Source organism: Fragaria vesca, linkage group LG5 (genome assembly GCF_000184155.1).
Source record: "Fragaria vesca subsp. vesca linkage group LG5, FraVesHawaii_1.0, whole genome shotgun sequence".
In the NCBI taxonomy this organism is placed as follows: Eukaryota; Viridiplantae; Streptophyta; class Magnoliopsida; order Rosales; family Rosaceae; genus Fragaria; species Fragaria vesca.
This window is the reverse complement of record NC_020495.1, coordinates 24,070,770-24,084,489: the sequence shown is the minus strand read 5'-3', so window position 1 is coordinate 24,084,489 and position 13,720 is coordinate 24,070,770. Positions and strand designations below refer to the sequence as shown.

Genomic DNA, 13,720 nt, shown 5'->3' with positions numbered 1-13,720 from the left:
AGCATAGTGATCATCAAGTTGCTTTCGTTTGCAAGTTGCGCCTGAAAGCACCACATTTTGTTAGAATATGGTGTGCACATAAACTGAAAGAATTGAGTGGTTTTAAATACACATCCCAAATAACTTAATACACATCCCTATTATTTAATATTTCAAATCAGATTTGATTGGTATGTTAAATGACCAAAAGAGGCATTTGTAATACAATTTAAATATTAAAAACAAACTTATATTTGGAAATTAATAATGTGAAATATAAACCAAATTAAAATATTAAAAACGAAAACTTATTTTTGGAAACTAATAAAGTGAATTAGAACAAATTAAATTTTTAAGATCGAGAACTTATTTAGGGAAACTATTAAAGTAAACAAAAAATTTGCAAGAAAATTTGGATAATCAATTAATTTCTTTTTTGTTCTTAAAGATTCATAATTTCCAAGTTTAAAGTGTCAAAGTGTCAAACGATGTAATTGTTATGCATATGAACACTTATTTCGTTATATTTCACATATTTTCCTTTTCACCCAAACACACTATTCAGATATGTATTTTTCATCTTGTTTATCATTTTCATGTTTAAGAATTTGAAATGAACAATAAATTTGTAAGGATTTCTCAAGAACTAACACAAATAATAGCTATAAACATTTATAAAATGTTAATTTATATAAATATATACTAATTATACAATAATAATAGTGTTAATATAGTCACATAATATGATATTTCATAGATTTTTAGATTACGGGTATTTTAGGTACTTTGGGTTGTGTATTTAGTAAAATATCTGAATAAGAAATTAAATAGATAGTGTATTGAGAACGGGTGTGTATATAAAATTTCTGAAAATGCATTGCTCTGAAAAAAAATCACAGGACATTAAGAGGTAATAAAATTCTTTTAGTATCCGCACCGCCAATTTCTGTCAAATATTGTTCACATTAAGATAGACAAGTTCTTTTGACAGTTTACTTTTATATTTCCAAATGTTCGTGTTCTTTTAACATTCTCATCAATGTTGTATTGTTTTAAGGACAAATTACTGGTCACTCCTTATATTTTCAAGGTTTCAATAGTTTAGTTCTCATGTTTTCAATTTCAACCAATCACTCCTCGTACTTCTCAAATTTCAACCAATTAGTCCATGCAGAACAAAATATTCGAAATACATTGTTCTAACAGCAATAACCAAGGATATCCCGCCATGTCTCACTTCTCCAATCTGTCACCTTCCCTTCTTTTTCTTTGTGTTTATTTTTTCAGTATCGCTCTTGTTTTTCTTCTCTGGGAGCCTATAAGTCTATAACTGGGTTTAGAGCTTCACACAAAGATAATGTAATCTAGTTTTCTACTCCACACCAATTTCAGTGGTTCACCTCACATAATACTTAACAATAGCCCCTATGATTTGGCCTTCAGGTTAACTTCAATCTCAGATGCTGTCTCAAAAACAAAACAAAAATAACAACAAAAAAATAATAATTAAACTTGCGCTTTATCCTATTTAGTGCCAGAACTCAGGAGTAAAGGACCAACTGTGTTCAGGTGAAGAATGAAACTAACTGGGTATACCATTTGTAGAATTATGTGACCAATAAAATAAAATAAAAAATAAAACCATTCCTTCCATTCCTAATAATATGATTCATTAATTCCTAGCTAGCAATCTCAACCCCAGACTCCTCCCTACCATGGGATTTGTTCATCATCCTAAGCAGAAGCTCATTTCATCTCTTTGACAACAGATTCCCAGAAACTAGAAGACATTATTCAGCTCTTTTTTTCTTTTCGTTGAGGGGCTTGGAATGAAGGCACTCAAGTAATGGCTCATCTAAAAACAAATAGATCACAAAGAGGTGAGCTATCATTTCACACAGCCCATTGAATGGTCTTAATCATCCTTCATAGTCATACAACGGTTCAGAAATAGGGGAAGGAAGCTTGAGTGATTTCATAAAAGTCAATGTATAACAAATTTATTGAAATACATCGTTCTATAACAGCATAACCAAGGATATTTTACTTCTTTCTTAGCATTCTTCAGATGGGAAAGGGATCATTCTGGTTCGGCTGGTGGCTGTTCTCTGGGATGTTTAGAAGCATAGTGATCAGCAAGTTGCTTTGCATTTGCAAGTTGCGCCTGGAAACACCACATTTTGTCAGAATATGGTGGGCACATAAACTAGTCCCAACAGAAATAGATCCTCTTAAACATGTGATTCATCTAGGTTTCAAAATCACAGGACACTCTCACATGAGATGATAGAATTAATATTTAATCTTCAAACACCGCCAATTTCACCCAAATACTTTTTGCTCATCTAGGTGTGTGTGAAAGAAACTGATCAGTTCCACTAGTATGTGTTGGTACATGTGTGTGCAGATTATATATTATATATAAGTAAATTATAAAAATTAATCGTAAACCAAAACAAATAAGCTGCTAATAAGAAACTTTTTTCAAAGTTTAATCCCTTTCTAGTGTTGTTAAATGTTCCCAGTTTTAAGCTTTTAGCATTAGCAGCATTATGACAAGCCAAAACCTTGAACCATTAAGTCACGTTTTCTGCTACCCATTCAATCCTTCAGCGTGTATAGACACAGGAAAAGCAACATGTTATTATCCTCAAGTGTACATATTTAGCTAGTTTTTTACTATTCACTAATCATTATACTGTGCAAGGTCCTTTTCAGGTTAATAATATAATGAATACAAATGGTCATGTTAAATGTATTGATGGGTATTCTCAAATAACTTGGATCTATGTTTTATGATAGAAGTCAGGTATTATTCGGTTTTCAAAATATGCCCTATACAGAGCAAAGCTCAAATGGTCTGGGATCCCCCACATGGTGTGCTATTCCTTTAGCTTAGATTAGGATGTGGTGGAAGGAGAAAGGCAAAAGCTTTGTGAATTCTAGTCTTGGCAATCATGTATGTTATCTGGGTGGAAAGGGCATAAACTGACATTTGATCATATGGTGGATCATGGTAAAAAGGTTTTCCATCTATCCTCTTTCAGGGATTCTGTATCAGAAGCTTTGAAGGGTGTGAGTCTGCTCTCCAGCTTGTAGAATTGGAGTGCAGCTGCCAGCTAGTCGTTCTCTACTAACTTTGGCTATCTTGAATTTCTGTTAAACTTATATTATCCAAAGTTTGATTTTTCTTTCAACTGGAAAAGAAATAACATGGTCATCACCCAGTTAAATTCTATATTCCAGTAACAATCACAAACAGATGAAGCACGATCTTAGTCTGAATCTTCAGACCTGTGGCATTATTTATGAAGGTATCCAATACTCCTGAAAAAAAAAATGGTGTCAGTTGAGAGGAGGAATTTCCATCTTTTGAAAAAAAATGGGGTCAGTTGAGAGGAGGAATTTCCATCTTTTAGGGAATAAACAAGAACTCTTGTTTTACTGCAAACCTTCCAGAAGACTGGGAAGCGTGGGGGATGTTGTATTCACTACAACATAAATAATTGATAGGGTGCTATGTGATTCTTTGATTGAATCGATTCATATGTCTAGTAAATGTCTCAGCATCGTCCCAACCTCTGCTATTTAGTCATATTCCTCCAGTTCCTATTAACTACAAGGGAATTAGGACTTGCACTAATTCCATCCCTAATTTTATTTCCTCATACCGTCCGTTCAGACCCTGGATAAAATGGGGGTTGTAATTTAGGGATTAAAACCAGATCTCCTTGGTTAATTATAGACTTCTAAAAAGACTGGGAGAACGTTTTACTGCAGCTTAACTAATCTATCGGATGCCCTCTATGTTTCTTGCAGTCCTATGTCTAGTCAATGTCTTGGCCTAAATCAACCATAACTCTCTGAAATTTCATCATATTCCCAGTTCCTATTCCACATCAGAAGGAAATCAGGACTCGCACAAAATATTCCATCATTAATGTTTAAAGAAAAAAAAAAAATGTTTAAAGACTGAACTCTCCTTTTGTACCTTTACCTCTAAATCATTTCCACTCTATATTCCACAGACTAAACGATTTTCATCTACAGAGACATACGAGAAGACACATTAACACCTGAAATACAGATGCTCACTACATAATCAAATGAAAGTAAAACAAGGAATCTGAAAATATTTGGTCACCTAAACCACAAACCACCGCCAATTACCCTTAACCACCACCATTAAAATTTCCGCCAGCCTCATAGCAATCACTGCAAGACAATCTCAACACCTCTACCGAATATCACCATCAGACCCAATCACACCAATGAACAATAATATCCCAAACATGTATAACCCACTCTTTTCCTTTCCTCGCCTTCTTAAAACCCACACTAGCCACCATAGTAACATCATTTCTACATCGAGCACTATGAACCGGAGGAATACAGACACATCATCTGCCCACATCATTGTTCTACGAGTGCATAATGGCACAAACAATGACCAACTAATATATTCTAGATCATAAACCCTATCGATAACACCACCAGTGTCTTACATGCTGATCTTGGGAGCTACTCCCAAACAAAATATACAATGCCTGAACGCCGTTCGGCTTTTACTCTACAATTTCATCAACAATAATAAACTCACCTACTTGTCCAAAGTTAGATTGTACTAATCAATACATTCTAAACTTTGGATAATAATAATAGTCATGAGCGATTGAGCAATAGAAAAATGAAAACGAAAGCTGAGATCAAAACGATATAAAGAATGAAAGCAGAGAATGGAAGAGGGAAGCACCTTGCAGATGGGACAGCTGATTTTGAGAGCAACGGCTCTGGCCTCAAACTGAGAGCCTTTGGGCTTCTGATTCCTCTCCGCATTTTTCCTCTGCGCTTCGATCTTCTGCTTTCCCCGAGTCATCTCTCTCTCTTTCTCTCTCAGAAAGGCTGAGAGAGCATCAATCGGTCAATTTCCTCTTCTTTTATTCCACCCGTCTAGCCAGAGAGATATCGGGTTTTATCTAGGGGTCCGGAAAAAGAAGGTGTCGTTCTAAGAGAGGCCGACACACGTCGGTTAACGATTGGTCTATTCCTTTTTTGTGTGATATGTGATTATGTGATCGATGATCAATAAATTCTTGTATGTACGACATGTAAATATACGGTGCAATCTTAGCCATTTATAATAATTTATATGTTTGACCACTATGTTTCTATAATATGTTCTCTTATCTTAACTATTCACATATGTATGTATACATACATATTGAAGATGTCTGATCAGATGTTTATTTTTGGAAGAAACGTTGGCTATTTATAGATTTTTTCAAGTTCAAATCTTACTAGCATTGCCAATGAAATGTGGGAAATGATAAAGATATTAACTTTATAAAGAAGCGACTTTCATTGTTGTCATGAGACTTATACTCGTAACACTTAATTTTCTCTAAATAAAGTGAACTTTATATCAGACATTAAAATTATATGCTAAAAAAGAAACCTGAACGAAACCAAGTCTACTTTCCAAGATTATTCAAACAATCTGCAGTACCTCTACTCAGATGCACCCCTTAGATTGTTGCTAATTTGTACCTCAGATGGTAGGAAAGACATAATCTTTAATCTCAACGCTACACTAGGCCATATACATCATCAGACGACACTTTTCAGACGACATATTTTGGACGATTTTAAGTTTTTGTCGTCTGATTAATTTTTCGACCATTCAGACGACATTTATGAAGTATAAGTCGTCTGAGTGCCATGCTCCCTTCATACTTCTGGATGTTGCTCAATTTGTCTGTGATATGCAAAATTTCAGAGGGCATATATATGTAGTGTAAAAAAGCAACATTTAACAACTTTATACTAATACGTTAGACAACATATAAAAGTTGTCTGTGAAAGAATGCGAAATCAACTTTTAATTCCCTTTTTATGTACTTCATCCAACAACATATTAATGTCGTCTGAAAGAACCATAAATCTTTGATTTATACCTCCATTTTGAATCCTTAAATTCACTTATTCAGACGACAAACAAATGACGTCTAACAAACTCATAAAATTGAGTCTGGAAAGATGCACGAACCTTGTAATGTATAACTTCAGACGACATATGAAAGTGGTCTCTCTGACCCTGAAATACTCAATTTAATTAATTAAATATTGGGTTTGGTTACCTTTTAATGTATTCAATAATACGGCAGATAAATGTCGTCTGTGGCAACCTGAAATATAAGTTTGAAAAATGGCTCAACCTTTTAATCTATTCATCAGACGAGGTTAATATGTCGTCTGTATGAACTTGAAATAGTCAATTCATTTGAGTTTGGGAGAAGGCGCCAACCTTAATGTATTCATCGCACAACATAAAAATGTCGTCTGGACCTGAAATATTTGAATTTGGGCGCCAGAGTTTTCCCTCACTTTTCTTCAATGTGAGACGGCGATTATATGTCGTCTGAGATTGTAAATAAGTGGTCAACATAAAATGTGCATATTTTCCAAATGGAAACGCCCTTATCTCCTCCGACAAAACTTATATTTTTGATTAACCGGTTTTCAAACTCCCGTTAAGAGTAGGAAAACAGATCTATGTAATAGTTTGGACACTTTTGATGAAACGATGATGTACTTCTCCTTGTGGAAGCTATAAGAAAGTTTATCTATATATGAAGTTGACTCTAATGATCGAGACCTATAAGTTATTGAAAATGAGGAAATTTTCATCTACATACATATTTAAGTACTGCGATCATATCCAACAGTCAGATTATGTAAATTTTGTCTCTTGTATATAGTTGCCTTATAAAGATGTATGTTTACAAAGAACTTAGTAAACATGTTATAGCATATTAGTACGCATGTTGTGATTCAAATGACGGAAATAGATTTTTTTCAAGTTTGAGTGTCAGATGTCATCATGATAGTGAATTATGGATGTAGAACAAAATTCATGCATTTTCGATAAAGTTCGCGTCTCGGTCGATGTGGTCAACGTTTAATCGAATCTTCCTTAGTAACTTCAGACGACATATATATGTTGTCTGAGCAATACTTTTAAAAGTCAACACTTTTATCTAAACGAAAACGCTCTTATCTAGACCAAACAATACTTAAAGATGGGATTCATCAATTCTTATACCATCATTTAGTGTCAACGAAACTATTTTATGCGAACATTCAGACCCGTTTATCGACCAATCATATAGCTCCCCATGAGGAAGAATAGAAACATTTATGTATATATGAAGTTGACTCTAATGATCGAGACCTATAAGTTATCGAAAATGGGTAAGTTTTCTACCACATACTTATTTAAGTACTACGATCATATTCAACGGTCTGATTAGGTAAATTTTGTTTCGTGCATATAGTTGCCTTATAAAGATGTATGTTTATAAATAACTTAATAAACATGTTATTGCACATTAGTACGCATATTGTGATTCAAATAACGGAAATAGATTTTTTTCAAGTTTGAGCGTCAGATGTCATCATGATAGTGAATTATGGATATAGAACAAAATTCATGCATTTTCGATAAAGTTCGCGTCTCGGTTGATGCAGTCAACGTTAATCGAATCTTGCTTAGTAACTTCAGACGGCATATATATGTCGTTTGAGCAATACTTTTAAAAGTCAACACTTTTATCTAAACGAAAATGCTCTTATCTAGACCGGCCAATACTTAAAGATGGGATTCGTCAATTCTTATATCTTCATTTAGTGTCAACAAAACTATCCAATGTGAACATTCTAACACGTTTATCGACCGATCATATTGCTCCCCACAAGGAAAAATAGGAAAGTTTATGTATAAATGAAGTTGACTCTAATGATCGAGACCCATAAGTTATCGAAAATAGGTAAGTTTTCTACCACATATATATTTAACTACTGCAATTATATCAAACGGTCAGAATTACTCTCGGTTTATTTTTCGGACACCCGGATAATTTTGTACATATTTTTAACTTATAGCCTATTTAAAATTATAATTTCTAATCTAGAAACCCGTCATCAAATCTCAGTCTTCTATTCCATCTCTTCTAATCTGAACCATTTACTCAAGCTTCAAAACCTAAAAACCCTAACTCTTCTTTCATTATGTTGAACGCCTCCCTCCCCCTTTCTCTCTTCTCTTTCGAACTCGAAGGGAGAAGTTAAACCCAATCATTAATCTTATTCTTTTATATATAAATCCAATCCTATCAGATGCAGCGTCTACTTTCCCTGAGTCTAATCTTTCGTTTGTTATTTCAATCGTATCGGATTCTCTGTTCAAGTCTATTCAATTCGAGGTATGCAGCAGGCTGATCAATCGGTGTTGAGCTTGAGACCTGGTGGTGGTCGTGGCGGTCCTAGACTCCTTGGTCCTCGCTTCGACTCTTCTACTGCTGAGTTTGTGTCTTCTTCTCTTGCTTTCGAGTCGTTCTCTTGTGCCTCCCCCGGTTCCCAGAAAGCTCTCGTCCTAGGATATTGTCTCCTCTCAATCTCAACCCGTCACCCTCGGATCTCTCTGGAATCACGTATTCTTCGTTTTCTCTTTTTTCGATCAGTCTCTAAATCTTAGATTCGCACTTATTAATCTAACAACATGTATGTTCCTATTTAGGCTGGAACTTGGGAGGAGAAGAATGTCAATAAATGGGCGACGGATACAATAAAGATACCCCTTTGTTGAGCTGCTACCTCCTTCATTATCATTGCTTTAGCTTTGAAATTAAATGATTAGCTCTTTTGCAGGAGTTGCTTGCATCAGTGGGTTCCGTGGAGTTCCAAGGGGGCAGTGCAGAAATATCAGATGTCTCAAAATGCGTAGGGGATGTGGGTCTTAATTAATTTTGTCATTGTTATTGTATGCCAAATTCCATTTATGAGAAAGCTGATTCTAGGAATTTCTTTTCATTCCTAAAGCATATTTATTGTTCCAGAGCTTTGGATTTATCGTATTCAATTGTCATGCTCACTAAATTCACCGTTCCATTTTGTTTTTCTTGTTTTCCCTAATCTTTGTCATGTTTCATTCCTTAATTATGTTATTTCAGTTGAGACTAGAGGTTATTATCCTGTTGAGTCTGATGATACAGTACTAGCCTAATGACTCATCATCCCTCATGAGTTGATCTTTACTGAGTGATCAGGCATTCTTGGTGACTGTGTGAAACAAGAAAAGCGTCAGCTGCACATATGAACTAACCCTGAAATTCAAAGGTAATTGGTTGCATTGTATAAATGTTTCTTTTCTTCTTTCTCTATGGTTTATCTGAAATTTACATTATCAAGGGAATGGATCACCGGAGAGGAGAAAAAGATGGTCAAGGGCCACATAGACATCCCAGATGTTCCAATGGTAAGGGTTGATATTATACTTTCTAGTTTATATGGGGAAGCATTGTCTAATCTGGTACTACTTATATGTCGTAGTTGGAAACTTTACTTTACAAAGTCATCCAAAGAATGTGCTTGATTTATATGTAGTAATGTTATCTACAAATATTTTAACTTCTAATGTAACTTGGATCATTTTATTCTTTTGGCTGCATCAGTTGGTAGAGTCTGTCTAACCAAGGTTGTCAAGGAATTCAAGAAACGCATTTTCAGCCAACATGAATCGGTATGATGGTCTTTCTCCATTAAACTATTCCTTTCCTTCTTAACGTTATTGATACTGCCTATTTTAAAGAAATTCTTACATATTGCATGTACTAATTCTTACATATTGCATGTACTAGTGACTCATGTGAACATAAATTTGGTTTTCCCTTTTCTTTTTATCATCTATTTGGCAGATCAGTTCTTGCAATGAGAGTGGAACTTTGGCAGATTTTTGACAGGACATAGGAGAAAGGAATGTGATTTAAAGTTGCCGGAGGAGCAATGAAAATGCAGTTGTATATAGATTAGGACAAGTTGGTATTGTAGCTATTTTCATGGATTCCTACACTTCAAATGATTTTGTAATTGAAGTGGATTATCAAAGTTCAATGAAGTGTTTCTTTTGTTCTTTTATTCTTGGTTTTTCTTTATATATGAAGTTCAATTTATAGCGACAACATATATGTGTTTATAACAAGCAACATAACCTCAACACAAATATGCAGTGTGAGCTGGAGTCACAAGACAAAATGTTGATTGAACGTTTTTATTTTTCAATCACACGACACTTAAATGTTGAGTGAAGCACCTCGGCACGACAAAAATCATGATAAACTACGATAATGCTTCTTTCAGACAACATTTAAATGTGGTTACATTGTAGAGTCTAAGCGGAAAAGTTAAAAGTTTGTGGTAGGAATAGAATTGAAAGTACAATTAAATGTTGTCTGACAGAACAACTAGCAAAATGTATAATAGTTTACAAAGTTAGACAACAGATAAGTGACATTAGATCTTCTATATAACCACATATATTACAAATTTTTGACGTTGTAAGCTCACGCACTCAACACTTTATTAAAGTGTGATTAGATAGAAAAATCCAATAAATCAAATTATTCTCCAATCAGTCCACACTTATATGTGGTAGGTATACAAAACAGACGACATTTGATGTGCCTTGTGATATGATATTACAATTTTTTTATGATGATTCAGTCCACACTTAACTGTGGTAAGTTTACTAAAATTTTTCAATCTTCTCTCTTCTCAGACGACATAAGATATGTCGTGTGATGTCGTATCAGACGAGGGCTATTCTCCGTCGTCTGATAGTCCATCACTCGACAGCTCCTCAGACAACATAAAAAAAAAAAATCAGACGACAGACTTGGACTGTCGTCTGATGAAGTAAATGGCGTAGTGCTAGGTCAACAAGAACCTTGGCCTTGTTCTGACCACTAGGAGCGTCCCCTCTAGTTTTTCGCCTTGGCAGCAGATCCCATCATCTCCTCTGCCACATCATCCAATAGTTCTCTCTTCCCCTTCTCTATAAATGAATAAAGTTGGGACCACCAAAAATTAATACTTTAGGTGCACGTTTGGTACCCAGGACTGTTTTGAGTCACTCTAATATTAATATTTAGCCTACTCTCACTTGAGCAGGCTTACTTAACACTTAGCCTGCACCTTTGGTACATAGGACTCTCTATGCTCACCTTAATTTCTAAAATAGTCATGCACTCCTTTAACTCGGCTTGTCTTATATTAGCACATGACCCATGTTTGGTGATTCATAGGACTAAAGACTAGAACAGAGAGAATAATTATTCACTTGGAAGAATAGTATCAGAGAAAGAAGAACACCATGCCCATTGATTTTTAAAAGAAACTCCAAAGGCTGTTTTCTTTAACATAGGCTATTTGGTTTACACTTTCAAAAAATCAACAAGCACAACCATCCAACATCAAAACCATATCCTAACCTCATCTTGCGAGCAAGATAGCCATCAAGCCAATAAGTAATTGCTGCAATTTTTTCCAACCAACTATCCACACAGAGAGCTACAAAGATACCCATTGACTAGTGCTGTAGAACAAGAGCAAAGGAGAATCAACTGGTGACATGATTGATGATTAAAGATGAACTCTGCAAAAGATAGAAAGAGAAATCTCACCTTGCAACAAAAAACATCCCTCAAACCCAGAAATGAAAAGGAGGAGGCACAAAACATGAAATTGATCAATTCATACAAATTTCGAGTTACCCAGGCACCAAATCGGTCAATTTCAAGCTACCTATACATCAAATCTTTCAAATTTGCATCCCAAAAACAAATTACAGAAGAGAAAGAAAGAAGAAGGTAGAAGGGCTGAGAGTGGATAAAAAATAAAATAAAAAATAAAAAAAAGAGAAAGCTTATGATCGATCACCGAAGAAGAGCAGATCAAGAAGAGCGAAGTGAAATATTGCGAGCTGAGAGAGACTGACGAGGCTGAGGCGAGGAGAAGAGAAAAACGAAGAGGTAGAGGCTGAGAACACTGTTTCTAGAAACTCGTGACATTTCAGAACGAGAGAGAGGTCGCGCTTATGTAAACCCCCCAAAATTGGGGTCTCTATGTAGCACTGTGTGGAGAGGACATGGGGACTCCACAAACTCATTTAATTGAGTCCCAGTCTCCACCAAACACAGGACAGGGACTAATTTTTAAGCTAAGATAGTCCAAACCCAGCTTATCCTGGGTACCAAACATGCAGAGCCTACTCTCACTTGAGCAGGGTTTACTTAACACCACTTTGAACCATGTTTGGTGATGCAGTACTATCTAAAGTTAGACTATGGAGAACAATAACCAAATCTGCATCCAAATCAAAACCTCTTTTCACCTTTGCAATACTGAGAACCCATATGGACCAAATTCAACAAATTACCCCCTCATGGAACTCTGCGTTTTTCCTTAAAACTGAGAAAGGAAAAAATCCAGTAAACCAGATAGTGTTGATGTACGTGTTCTTGAGGATTCAGAAAATCTACAGAAAGTTTAATTTGATAACTTTGCTTGCTGACTCAATCATTGTTGATTCAGTTGTATTAGAAGATCCAGTAATTGTGGATGATCAATGAGGGCAAATTTTCATTGGTGTCCATGTTGGTGGTACTGTGTTAGGATTGCTGATTCAGATCCCTCCCCTTCATCGTCTTTCGGCCCCCACGTCTTCGTGCACCAAGAATGACGTGATTCTCACCTGCGCCATCTGCCTCATTACCCAAAATTCAGAAAACCCAAGAGCCCTTATTAAGATAGAAAGGAATTGATGAGGAGGAAGAAGAACAAAGGAGTTGAGATAAGTTAAATCTAAAAAAGTTAACTCTCGCTCATGTGAACCCGACCTAGCTCTGCTAGGGTTTTGAGCACCGCCGCCTCTGGCGGAGGCTGCGTCAATATCTTTTCCATTTTTATGGATCAAATTGCAAGCGTATTCCTATTACTTTGGTTCTGTTGTGTTGGTCTCTTGGCTTTGGGAGCTCGGAAGGTGAGTTTTGATGGAAGAACGCATCTGTGGGACGGCATGAACTCGGTCGATCACGGTGGTGCTGGGTGGATTGAGTGGTGCCATAGCGGTGATAGATCAGAAGGCGGACCGTGGTCAGTTCAAGATCCTTTGGTCCTAATCGACTTTGGGTGGTGTGTCGACGATGAGAATTGACACGACCCACCCCGAATTTCACCCTGAAACCCGGAGTAAGTCGTGCGGGGACCACCTCCAAGGAAAATTTACTGAAAGGATTGAGAAAATCTCCCTTGCAGATGGACAACCCTAACTCGAAAATTTCAAATTCCACTCTTAATACAACACGTCCAAACATCACATAATTATCCTTCAGAAATTCTACACATAATATACAATAATCTCAAAGTATTCAGAGCTACTACACACTAGCGGAAGCAAGAAAACACGAGTAGGTTGAACAGGTAACCTACTGACGAAAACTGGCAGAAATGCGGGTGACTATGCCTCGCCTCCTACTAGATCCAACCCAAACTCTGCAGACTGGGCAATTTAAAACGAAGGGCCCAGGGGAAAGCATTTAATAACGTTAGAGTGAGTGGACAAAAATAAAATAATAAATAAAATATTTATGTTTCCCCAAATTAATTTCTAAGGAAAAATCGAATGCATGCCGCAAGCGATAAAACTTTTATCTCATAAAATATCGAGCCTCTCAGACTCTATAATATATGTATGTATTTACACTCGTCCATACTCCCTATATAAATTCATGGGTCTATATAGGGCTACTACGCTCGCGTCCAACGCTCACGTCACGCCTTAATGCGGTGCTACACTACGCCATCAAGGGGGACAGACGGGTGTATAAATATGTGTCCATACCCCCTA

General features: G+C 36.0%; 1 protein-coding gene across 1 annotated transcript; it reads right to left on the bottom strand.

Annotated features, from left to right (window-relative positions):
• Positions 1 to 1,827: 1,827 nt before the first annotated feature.
• On the bottom strand, positions 1,828 to 4,928 carry LOC101308182 (zinc finger protein 706-like). The gene is made up of 2 exons (XM_004300355.1): positions 4,733 to 4,928; positions 1,828 to 2,143 (listed from the first exon to the last, which is right to left on the bottom strand). The coding sequence occupies exons 1-2, from the start codon at positions 4,853 to 4,855 to the stop codon at positions 2,060 to 2,062; spliced, it is 207 nt and encodes a 68-aa protein (XP_004300403.1). The 5' UTR covers positions 4,856 to 4,928; the 3' UTR covers positions 1,828 to 2,059.
• Positions 4,929 to 13,720: the final 8,792 nt, after the last annotated feature.

What these genes read in the sequence shown, in the direction of transcription:
- LOC101308182 (XM_004300355.1), bottom strand. Translation starts at nt 4,855, where the DNA reads ATGACTCGGGGAAAGCAGAAGATCGAAGCGCAGAGGAAAAATGCGGAG. An exon ending in TCAGCTGTCCCATCTGCAAG is followed by an intron (nt 2,144 to 4,732) that starts GTGCTTCCCTCT and finishes TGGTGTTTCCAG; the next exon opens with GCGCAACTTGCAAATGCAAA.